The sequence below is a fragment of the Corvus hawaiiensis genome, chromosome 2, assembly GCF_020740725.1.
Source record: "Corvus hawaiiensis isolate bCorHaw1 chromosome 2, bCorHaw1.pri.cur, whole genome shotgun sequence".
In the NCBI taxonomy this organism is placed as follows: Eukaryota; Metazoa; Chordata; class Aves; order Passeriformes; family Corvidae; genus Corvus; species Corvus hawaiiensis.
This window is the reverse complement of record NC_063214.1, coordinates 118,010,644-118,022,946: the sequence shown is the minus strand read 5'-3', so window position 1 is coordinate 118,022,946 and position 12,303 is coordinate 118,010,644. Positions and strand designations below refer to the sequence as shown.

The window sequence follows — 12,303 nt, the reverse complement described above, 5'->3', positions numbered from 1 at the left end:
ATCAGCTCTGTGCAGAGCTCATTTCTGCTGAACGATCACAACTCAGCGGCTGGAAACCCAGAGATCATCAATTTCAAGAGCTGCAAAGGTGATCTTCCTCCCGGGAGACCCACACCCCTCCTGCAATTGTCAAACTGCGTTGGGGTAAAAGCGATGCAAATGAAGAGAACCCTTACTTGGCAATTTATGTGCTGTATCAGGAAAACGTTATCACCTGTGACATATCAGCAGGATTCTGTGTTTACTGACACCTTTGCAACACAACAGTGATTTTGGTGAAATCCTCGGGTAATGATTACGTCAGGAGAGTTGCACCACTGAAAAAGAATTACAGCACTTTCCATCTGTGCTGCACATTAGGTATCAGTGGTGATGACTTCCATGGGGTTATCCCTGAGTAGAAGAGAAGCAGGAGAACTCAGATTTCTGCATTTTGTCAGGTGAAGCTGAGAGCCACAGCCAGGAGAGCTTATGCTGGTGAGAGAGAAAGGGAAAGGGATGCTTATACCTGATGTGCTCACAGAAGGAGCAGGGTTTGACCAGCAGAAGCAGCAGGAAAACGACTTCTCCATCTCCAGACATGCATCATGTCTATAACTCACTGACAATGGTGGTTTTTAACAGGAAGGAGAAGAATAAAAGGAAGAATAAACACTCTGAACAAGAAAATCTGAGTTTGTATACAGCAACCTTTGCAATACATCTACTTTTTCCTTAAAGAAAGATCTTTCTTTAAATCTTTAGACCAAGGTGCCCCCATGAGAGTTAGAGCTCCTTTTGACTAAAACTGAAGTCCTGCTGTGATAAGGATTAGCCTTATCAGCCTGAGGGCTGTGGAAGAAAGTGCACCAGGCTCAGGGTAGGGGAGGGTGCTGGAAGGGTTTGTAAACATCTGGGACATCTGGGCTGCTGAGTCACACGTGCAGAGAGAGCCTGTGCTGCAGGCAATGGCCAGATGGCAAAAGAACACAAGAAAAGCTGTGTCCCATGTGCCTCTCATACAGGGCATGGGATTTGAGAGTGCAATACAGGAAATCTGTGTTGAAAGGGGTGGCTGAGGAGCTTGGCACTCACTGATGGGGAAGGGGTGTCATTGCTAGGAACAGCAGAGCAGCGTGGCTCCTGTGCAGGATGAGGCACCAGCAGTGGGTCCCACCCATGGCAGCTGGGCACCCCTGGGGGCACCTGTCCCTCCCCCAGGCAGCACCCCGCATTTGCTGAGGAAAGCTCCTGCATGGATCTGGTATCCCTGGGCTCTCCACTGGGCTCTCTTCAGGCCAGAGCTGCCAAGGAGGTCAGAGCTCTGCCTTGGCTGCTCTCCCCAGGCTCAGTCTGGGCCCTGCTGCATCTGGCTCCAAGCACCTCTGTGTAGGGAAGGGAGCACTCTCACTGCAAGCTTTCCCCTGGAAGAGCAGAAATTCACCAGCAGCTCTCAGCAGGAAAGAAAATTGTAAGAAAAAAGAGCGATAACACGTGGAGGGTGATGGGCAACAGTGAGAGAGAGAAGCAGTTGTTTGTTAGTCTGATTTATTGAGCAGGGATTTTTTGCAATATCCATGGTGCAGTGATGGAGCTCTCGTGGTGCTGATGTGTCCAAGCCCAGTTCTGACAGCCTGGGAGTTCCTGTGCCACAGGTCCTCACTTTGCTTCCCTGCCAGGTAGACTGGACACCTGGAGTGCTTTTCTTTCCCCTCCTCTTTTCTGCTAGTGGAGAGTGCAATTTCATTTCATTAATCTAGGAGCAAAAGCCACGAGAACAAAAAGCAAATATTCTAAGACTGACAAAATCACAAGAGCTGGTAGCACTGCCTGGATTTGTCTGTTCAATACTCATTCTAGAATAATTGGAAGAGACTTAACCAGCCCACTGGCACAGACAGGGACACATGGTGCCTTGTAAAACTCAGGGCAGAGAACAAAATGAAAAGGTAGTTCAGCCCAACTCCCTGCAGACACAGAATTTCAGTGTGAGAGTCTTGTGGATCCAGTCTCTCTCTGTGAATGCCCGTGTTCCCTGCTGTGTCCCCACATCCTTGCAGATTTCAGCACAAACAGGTACTCCTTGAGCCTTCTATGAAACTGTAGGGTAAACAAAGTCCATATGACAAGAGCCTGAATTAAGAAAAAGAGCTGACCAACTCCAGGCAGTGGCCAAGTTAATGTGTCTAGACTGTGTCCAGTCAGTGCTGCAGACCAGCTTTGATTCCCACAGCTTCTGGAATTCCAGTGGTGAGAAGCATTTTGTGGTGTAAACTTGTCCTTACTTCACTCACAGTTCTCTCTGGCTCTCCTGGGACTTGTTTAATATAACATGATCACCCCAGTGTCACCACAGTAAGGACCTGTGGGCCACACCCTGTGTTCCTCAGGCACTTGGTACTTTTAGGGCTACAGAAATACCCACTCCAAGGCTGACAACTCAAACAAAGAGTTAAAGATGCCCTTTCAGGCAAATTTCATGGTTGGACTTTGAGTCTTCTCTCAGGCCCAAAACTTCAGAGCTAGTCCCCCATGGTTTCAAGGAGAGCAACATTTTGCATTTTCCCTCCAGGCAGCCACTTATTAAAAATGCCAAGACAAGCAACTTTCCAGAGAATCCCATTTCTGCCTGCTGAAGGACAGCTGTGCTAACCAGGCACCAGTCAGACCAAGCCTAACATCTGGCAGCATCTACCTGGGTCTCCTCTCTCTCACTCCTGTCTGGTTAGAAAGCACAGGAAGAGGCTTGACTGATGCAAAACTGTAGGAAACAAGGTGTTCTGAGACATGGTGGGTATGGTAACACAGTACCTGTGCAGGACAGAAACAAAGCCATTTCTTTTTACAAGAACCAGGAGCAACAGCACCACCGAGCCCGGGAAATGGGAGTGAGACACATCTGACAGAGCTGGGTGAAACATTGCATCAACCAAGACAACCCCAAAAAGTCAGTGGGTAAACAGAACAGCTTTTTCTCTGTCCATACATACACACACACACACACACACATCTATATGTGCATGTGCTGCTATGTGTATTCAGGTAGAAGCATTATTCAGAGAGAGGTTAATTCCAAGCTGATAATGCCCCATTAGTGCAAGGCATAACCAGCAATCTGGAAGCATTCAGAAGTGTTCCCTTCTGTGGGTATAGAGCAGCTGAATTGGATTGTAGAGGCAGCAGTGGCTCTCCTCAGGGATCCTCAGAAGGCAGGCTGGTGCCTCTACCACCCCACATACCTTTCATCACAAGTCAGAGTTAGGCTCCAAGGAGGATTTGCTGCCTTATCACCTCCTCCTGCCCCTTTCACTGGCATTTACATCATCCTGAATCTGGCCTGGCTCATTTAAACAAAACCATAAAAAAAATACCCCTACATTTTCCTAATTACAAATGGATTTAGAGAGCCTAGTGCAGCAAAAGGCAAAGTAAAATTCACTTGCCTGACAAGCACAATCTCGTTGATGGAAACCAAAAGACCTATGCCAAGGGAAACTTTAATAGTCACCTGGAAAAAACATTAACTTGAGTTACATCTATTTTCTAATGGCATATTGTGTATGTAACAAAACACCCACAAATAATTTTGGGACCAGGGATGTTCCCCCTTCCAATTGTTTTCATCATGGGGGCCGACAGGGCTCTTACGTGCGCTTTCGACTGCCACGGTGAAAAATGTGTTCCCTGTTTGTTCTTGTTCTGCCTCTGCAGGAAATCAGAGACTCTGGCTTCCTGTAGGCTACAGATGCTTTATTCTTTGTATTCCCCAAATAGGAAGTCCTGGGGTCACTCTGCCAAATATATGGAAACTTAATTTTGTTTCAACACAGGATTAATCACTAGGAAGTGTCAGGACATTGATGGGCTGATAACAAGACAGTTACAGCAGAAACCTTTTATGGGCACCAGGGTCATAGCATTTGGCAGCAGACATGGAGCTCTGAGTCTCCCCTCGAATGGGGAAGGAAGGCTACCTGATGGGAATTAATGCCGGCAATTGTAATAGCAGTGTTTGTTTAATGCCCTGTAAACCTCACCAAACTTTCAAGCCTTTTCATATTTTGAGAGGAAGGTAAACTGTTTTTGATGACTAACCCCTGTTTTTGATGACTAAGCTCTGTGTTTTCACTCTACGAATCAAAACAGTCTGCGATAAACGTCCTCTCCTTACCACAGCCTGGCAATGGCACAACTCCACTCAGTTCAAGGAAAGGCTTCTGATTTGCACCCTTGGAATCACAGAATCATTAAGGTTGAAAAAGACCTTTAAAATCATCAAGTCCAACCATCAACCCAGCGCTGCCAAGTCTACCACTAAATCATGTTGCTAAGCACCACATGTTTTAACACTTCCAGGGATAGTGATTCCAACACTTCCCTGGACAGTCTGTTCCAATGCCTGGCCACCCTTCCACAGTGGATGAATTTTTCCTCATATCCAATCTAAACTTCCTGGTGCAACTTGAGGCCATTCCCTCTCACCCTGTCCCTTGTTACCTGGAAGTCACAGATCAGTCCCCTATTGCCACTGCATGTCAGAGGGGGTCCAGGCTAATGGATAGAACGGGATCACTGGAAAACCCACATTTAAATCCAGGAGCAATTAAATAGAGTTCCACCAAGTGTGCTCAGACTTTCTGTTTAAGCACAGCCAATACCACACTGCTATAAAGTTAACAACTATTATTATTCCCACTATAAAGGTGGGAAAAGTGAAGTACAAAGACTGAGAGCTTGATGTGCGCCCACAGAGTTGTGGTCTTTGTCAGCACTCAGGGACTGACACCATCAATCACAGAATTTATGAATTGTAGAATGGTTTGGGTTGGAAAGAACCTTAAAGATCACCCAAGTTCCAGGCCCCCTGCTATGGGCAGGGACATCTTCCACTATCTCACATTGCTCAGAGCCCCATTCAAATTGGCCTTGAACACTTCCAGGGATGGGGCATCCACAACATCTGGACCAGGGCTTTCATAATTATTATGTCATCTCCTGCAACAGAGGAAGAGATATGTCTAAATTATAGGACTTTGTGAAGATAACATGCTTCTAAAAGCATCTTCAATCCAGCATTTTCTACAATGAGTAAACAGTGAGGGAGGACTGTCCTTTACAGAAATGAAGATCCCCTTCACAGAGACCAGCAGGCACATGGTGCCCCGCCCAAACTGCTCTTGTGCAGCGTGCAAAGGGAGTTGTCACCTCCTCCCCTCTGAAAACACACTGCAGCGAGTATTTCAATTTCTACCCTTTCTGAGCTTGTGTAACATCTGCTATGGGAAAGCTGTCAGGTCAGCCCATTGTGCTTTGTGTGCATCCTTCATCTCTACTCTCTGAGACTGGAGAGGAGAAAACCTGGGTGAGTAGAAGGATGAGATGAGATGAGATGAGATGAGATGAGATGAGATATGAGATGAGATGATGAGATGAGATGAGATGAGATGAGATGAGATGAGATGAGATGAGATGAGATGAGATATCACCCAGTGCCATCACCCTTCCCACACCAGCAGAGCTGAGAGGCTCACCAAGGTCCTGAGCCACCTCACAGGCCCTTTCACCAGGCAGATCCAACACCACAAAAATATCCCTTGATGAGCAAGATTAAAATATCAACACTTTGCCCTGGGAATAAACTGTTGGATGCACAGCTGGTGGGGAGGGAAGTCTTGGGGCAGGAGTGCACCAGTTTTCTGCCTGAACTCAGCTCTGCAGAGCTCCCCTCTCCTTGTAATTAATCCCTGCCTCATTCAGTGATGTAGAGTGGACATTCACCTAAACCCATTAACAAGCTAAGGGATTTGAGCATGAGTTTAATATTAAATTCACAGTTAAATGTTCTGCTGGATGGAAATGGAGCAGAAATTGGCTTATGTGCTTTGCTGAGTAGGAACAGCTTGCAGCAGTTCAGCATCAGTAGCAGAGGGAGATTACTCTGTGAGGATGATTCACTCCACTCAAGCCCAGACAACCCCAAGCTCCACCAGCCACATCCCACCCTGCCTGTAAAGAGACTTGAGAACATGAGAGGCTTGAATTGAGCAATGATGCATATGATGAGTGCTGCCAGAAGACACCCAGGATGTGAGAACAACAAATGCAGAAAGGTTCACTGCAGAGCATCTCTCCCTTGGGGATCTGCAGGAACCTGCAGAAAAGCTGCACGAGGGGAGCAGTGACCTTATCGAACTGATGTGCAGCAACTGAGTCAAACCACCAGCACTTCAGCCAGCTCCATTTAGGAGCACTTGTCTATACTACAAAGCCTTTACCAGCAGCTAAATTGGCTGATTTATGTCAGAAAACTCAGCTTATACTTGGAGGGGGGCGATTTGGAAGATTTATCTTAATGTTCTCCCTGAATAAAATAAAGCTGTGTTCTTCTGCTGGTCTGAATTCTGCTTACTCTGCTTACTTTCCTGAGCTACCTAACCTGGTTTGGGAAATAATCTCTTTTGCCCAGAAAAATGTCAGCTTGGGTGAGGAGACCGATGCAGTGACAAACACATAAAGAGGCAGGAGAAAAAAAAAAAGGACAAGAGGCAGGAAATTTGGGATAAAACACAGGCAAGAAAAACCGGCAAGGAAAGGCTTCCCAATGATAAATCATTTTTGTTACAGGCAAAACCCAAAGGAAAAAGAACTAAGCAACTTATCAAAGAAACAGTCATGCTAAAAGCCTGTCACAGACAGAGTTTACATTAATGGATAAATAAAAGACATCAAGAAAGGTGTAAAATATTGCCCTGAAGGACACGTCCTTTACAGAAATGGCCGGGCTCTGGAGGGCAGAGCAATTGGGGATGAGAAGGAAATAGTGAGACCTAAATCATGGAATCACAGAACAGAGACCACTGGAAAAGACCTCTAAAATCATCAAGTCCAACCCAGCATCACCAAGGCCACCACTAACCCATGTCCCCAGCCACCACATCTACACATCCTTTAAATACCTCCAGGGATGGTGACTCCACCACTTCCCTGGGCAGCCTGCTCCAATGCTTGACCATCAAGAAAATTTTCCTAACATCCAACCTAAACTTCCCCCTGGCACAACCTGAGATCATTTCCTCTCCTGTCATTTGTTACTTGGGAGAAGAGACTGACCCCCACCTGGCCACAACCTCCTGTCAGGGAGTTGTGGAGAGTGAGAAGATTCCCCCTGAGCCTCCTCTTCTCCAGACTAAACACCCCCAGCTCCTTCAGCACTTCCTGATCAGACCTGTGCTCCAGATCCTTCCCCAGCTCCACTGCCTTCCTCTGGACATGCTCCAGCCCCTCAATGTCCTTCCTGCACTGAGGAACACTCCTGCCCAACTTAGGGTCAGCTGCAGACTGACTGAGGGTGCCTCAATCCCCTCATCCAGACAATAAAGATATGGAACAGAACTGGCCCCAGCACTGAGCCCCGGGGAACCCTGCTCATGCCTGGTCACCAGCTGGATGTAACTCCATTTCCACCACCTCTGGACCTGGCCATCCAGCCAGTTTTTAGCCCAGCAAAGAGTGCACCTTCCCAAGCCATGAGCAGCCAGTTTCTTCGGGAGAATGCTGTGGGAAATGGCATCAAAGTCTTTACTGAAGTCCAGGTATCCACAGCCTTTCTCTCACCTGCTAAGCAGGTCACCTGGTCACAGAAGATCAGGTTTGTCAAGCAGGACCTGCCTTTCCCAAATGCATGCCAGCTGGACCTGATCCCCTGGTTGATCTGCATGTGCCACATGATGGCACTTGGGATGACTTGCCTCATGACCTTCCCCAGCACCAAGGTCAGGCTGACACACCTGTAGTTCCCAGGATCCTCCTCCTGGCCCTCCTTTTAGCTGGATGGCACATTTACTGAATTCCAGTCAACTGGGGCTTCTTCAGCTAACCAGGACTGCTGGTAAATGATAGGAAGTGGCTAGGAAAGCTCCCTCAGCACCCTTGGATGAATCCTGTACAGACTTGTGTATGCCTGTATGGCTTGTACTAGGTTACTGATGATTTCCCCTTGGATTTTGGGTCTTCATGCTGCTCCCTGTTCCTGTCCTCCAACTCAGGGTACCCAGAACACAACTGGTCTTACTACAAAAGACTGAGGCAAAGAAGGCATTAAGTATTTCAGCCTTTGTCACTATGCTTCCCCCCATCTCCAGGAAAGGATGGAGATTCTCCTTAGCCCTCCTTTGGTTGCTAATGTATTTATAGAAACAACTGTTGTTGTCTTTCCCAGCAGTACACAGGTTAAGTTCTATTTGGGCTTTGGCCTTTCTGATTTTCTCCCTGCATGACTTCACAATATCCTTGTAGTCCTCCTGAGTTGCTTGCACCTTCTTCCAAGAGTCATAAATGCTCCTTTATTCCCTGAGTTCCAGCCAAAGCTCTCTGCTCAGCCAGGCCAGTCCTTCTCCCCCTCTGTCTCATCTTTTGGCACATGGGGACGGATGGTCTGCTCTTGCTGTGCCTTTAGGATTTCCTTCTTAAGGATCTCCAGCCTTCCTGGGCCTCTTTGACTTCAGGACTGCCTCCCAAGGGACTCTGTCAACCAGACTCCTAAACGGGCCCAAGCCTGCCCTCTGGAAGTCCAAGGTGGCTTTTCTTTGATCCCACTCCCTACTTCTCCAAGAACTGAAAACTCTACTATTTCATGGTTGTGATTAAAGGATCCTGCTGAAATTTGTTGAGCACTGTTTGCAGTACTTAAAAGTCCTAACTGAAATAGCCCCCAGAAAGTGCAAGTGGGCTCCAGCCAAGCTCTGAGCCAGCCAGCTGGAGCTGTGGTGAGCAGGAATCTCCTGAGCACAGGAACTGGCACCAGCGAGGTGCCTTCAGGGCCAGACCAAGCCTTGAGGGAAGGCTGTTCTTGCAACTTCACTGACCTCTTTGTGCAGCTGTGCAGAGCTGGGGTCAGGGAAAGGGGCAAGGGGTCCATCCAGCAGGGGATATTCTGAGAATAAGATGACCAGTGAGCAAGAATTGCATTTCACAGAAAAAAAAGAAAAAAATGGATTTCAACACTTGTTCCCCACTCCAGGAGGAATTCAATTTTGGATAGTCCCAACATGAGGAGAGGAGGGAGGAGAAGGGAGTGGGGGAAAGGATGAGGGGGAAACGTGGAGAAAGCCGGAGAGGAGCGCCTGAGGAGCTTGGGCTGGGGCAAAGCCAGCATGCCTGAGGTCAGACGTGGGGAGCACTTAATCCTCAGCAGGGCTGCTCACTTCCTCGCTGTTTAAAAAAAATACATCTATTTACAGGACCTCTCAGGGAAGGGAAGTTCTGTGAATCAGTGTCTGACTATTAGCTGCTGACCCAGATGAAGGCATTAGCAACTTGGAGTGCCCCTTTCACGTCGGCTCCCCAGGCATCCTGTGAGCTGTGTGCCATTAGAGCCAACCTCACCTGACCTTGCATCACTGCCACGTTGACACAGCACAAGTAATGTCACTTATGGACCTCAGCTGACCTCAGGGGGCTTTGCTTCCTGCCTTGAACCTCTTCTTTCAAGGTCCTCAGCGTGTCATAATGCAAAATCTTTCAGCTTCACATTAGAAAACTCCTCAGAAGGATGTATTTTCTTTCTGTGCCTCACTGTCCTTGGAGCTTCTCACAGCGACCAAGTTAGAATCATAGAACCATAGAATGGTTTGGGTTGGAAGGGACCCTAAAGATCATCCAGTTCCAGCCCCTGCCATGGGCAGGGACACCTTCCACTATCCCAGGTTGCTCAGAGCCCCTGGCCTTGGAGACTTCCAGGGATGGGGCAGCCCCAGCTTCTCTGGGCAACCTCTGCCAGAGCCTCACCACCCTCACAGGGCAGAATTTCTTCCCAACATCTAATCTAAACCTACTCTCTTTCAGTTTAAAGTTCCTACTCTCTTTCAGTTTGAAGTTCCCCAAGGTCCCTTTCATCACATAATTGCTCTGCAGAGCACCCCAAAACACATCCTACCAGTTTCCAAGACCTATGGATTGCTGAAGGTCCTTGAGGCTGCCCACCTCCTGCTAGGTATTAAAGAGGCTTTCTTTGAGCTTCCATGAGGCTCCACAGTGCCTGTCCCAGACTGAAGGGTCACATCTGAATCCAGGCCCTGCCAGTGGTGCCTTCCCTGTGCTCCACAGCCCTGACCCTGGCCAGGGAAGGGTGGGGTTCAGTCAGGTGCAGCTTCCTTGAGTTCCTCATCCCTTCAACCAGGAAAATCCTCAGAACTTGTGAATTAGAAGCCCTTGTGAATTAGGTAAATCCTCAGTTTTCTTGACGGCCTCTTCCAAAGTGCCAGCCAAAGGCATCCCTGGGGGATGAGCAGGTTGGTCCAGCCCAAGGGAGCATGGACTACAGGGGAAGGTGATGTCCGAGAGTCTGTGCAAATGATGGAGAAATTTCACAATTTGAGAGGTTTCTGGTGGGAATTTGGCACCAGGAGGCACATTTGTAAGGGCACCCAGAGGGGTTTTCAAAAGATCCCACTCTTCCAATGCATTTATTTCAGTGGAGGTTGGGGACCAAGGAGCTTCCCAAAGCCCCATTGCTGTCCCCTGCAGGACAAAGCTGAGCTGAGCTGTCACCCTCACACTGTTGCCTCTCCATTGCATAAGCCACAAACCCATGGCCCCGTGTCTGTGCAGCTCTACCCCATCACCCTGGCCTCGTGCCACCTTCAGGAGGACACAGAGCGCCTGGTCTGCATGAGAGCTGCTTTAATGACATTAACCCCTCCAAAGCTGTGTTGTCTGGGGAATGAGATGCAGCAAAGGGATTCAAAGTAGCAGCTCAATGTCTTGTGCTGCGTGGTTGTAATGGATTTGGGTCAGCGCTAAGTGCCCTGAAAGTTGATTTATGATCTCATTGAACCATGGCCTCTGCTACTTGGGAAATTTGAATAACATTTCCAGAAGTACCTAAGTGCTCCTGATATATTTTACTGCCAAAATTCCATTTGTTTCATTTCCTCTTTTTCCTCCCACTTTCTCCCCTTATTCCCATTATTGTTTCAGGAGTAAAGAAATGTTGTCAGTGTCACAAATAGCTCTGAAATCATTTGCATACAGCTTTTTTGGTTGGGGTTTTTTTTTATTATTTTTTATCTCAGTCCTCCCAAGGCCTTCACACACACACACCTCTTATCCTTATCTCTACAGTCACTATGGATGCATCAGGGATGGGCCTGGAAAATTTACATTTTGATAATTTTCAATGGGAAATAGATTTCCCTGTTTTGTTTTCTGCTTTTGCTTTTTTGCTCTGGCCACTGGAGTCCTGAGACCTTGTCCTCCTCCTCCTTCTTGTTCTTCTCCTCCCCCAGCAGGGCTTTAATGGGAAAAGAGACCTAAATTTAAGGACATTTATGCAAATTAGAGGATATACATACAGCAGGAAAGCTGCTGACATGCTTCCATGGCATGGGCAACTGTCCTTGATAGGAAAAAAGAGATTCTGAACTAATGGGAGAGCTTTAGGGTTTGCACCTTCATTTTCTGATTATAGAGTTTAGGAGTGCTTGGGGATTTACATTAAAAATAAACATAGAGGGCCAAAATGCATGTCTGTGCATCTGGGAGAGATAGGGAATGTGGACACCCAGAACTTGTTTTCTCGTTGTGCCAAATCTTGATTTGGTTGAAGTGAATGGAAACATTTCCACAGGCTTCAGCCAGATGGTAATTTAGGTTTTTTTCTGGAAAAGGTTGTCCCTGTGGAAGGAGCACTATTGCACACTCAGGACTGACTGAGTCCTTTTTATAGCTGCTTCTTGTTTATAAGCAAAAGTACTTACATTAACATTGCAAAAACAAATAGTCTAATGTTATTGCATTTTAAGGGCACATTAACTTGACAGAGCAGCCAAGTTTGTTGACTAAAATGATTTACACAACTCTAAGGCCACTAAACAAGTATTTCTTAATGTCTCAGCAGCAGCTCAAGGGAGCAGAAGCTAAAAATGCCACAGCTCAACAAACAGTTCTGTGTTCTGCTGTTGATAAATACATCACGCTTCTTTGCAATTAGGACTTTCACAGTTGTTTTAAAGAAAAAAAAAAACAAACAACAAAAATCAACAAATAAGCTGTAATTAAATAAATAACATGAATGATTTCTAAGTGCATACTGTCCTCTTTCCCTCCTTCCATTTCCCTCATATTACTCCATCAAAACTGCCCAACAAATCACCTGCAGTTTGCCCAGGATTCCCTAATTACCTTCAAACTGGCTGCTGGCTGGCCAAGAGGCAACCCTTAGGGTGGCCTGGTCAACACAGCCGCCCTTTGCCTGGCAGGGACAGGTCACTCTAGGTGTCAGGAAACTCCTTTTACACAAGTTGATCATCCAAGGTTGCCTGAGGG

The 12,303-nt window shown here is 47.2% G+C and overlaps 1 protein-coding gene across 1 annotated transcript in view; it reads right to left on the bottom strand.

Moving 5' to 3' along the window:
- Positions 1 to 11,099: 11,099 nt before the first annotated feature.
- Positions 11,100 to 12,303, bottom strand: part of LOC125319111 (heat shock transcription factor 2 binding protein) — a 58,412-nt gene continuing 57,208 nt past the window's right edge. The window contains exon 8 of the mRNA XM_048290135.1: positions 11,100 to 11,288. Coding sequence (XP_048146092.1) covers positions 11,272 to 11,288 — 17 coding nt within the window. The 3' untranslated portion in view covers positions 11,100 to 11,271. The remainder of the gene's footprint in view (positions 11,289 to 12,303) is intronic.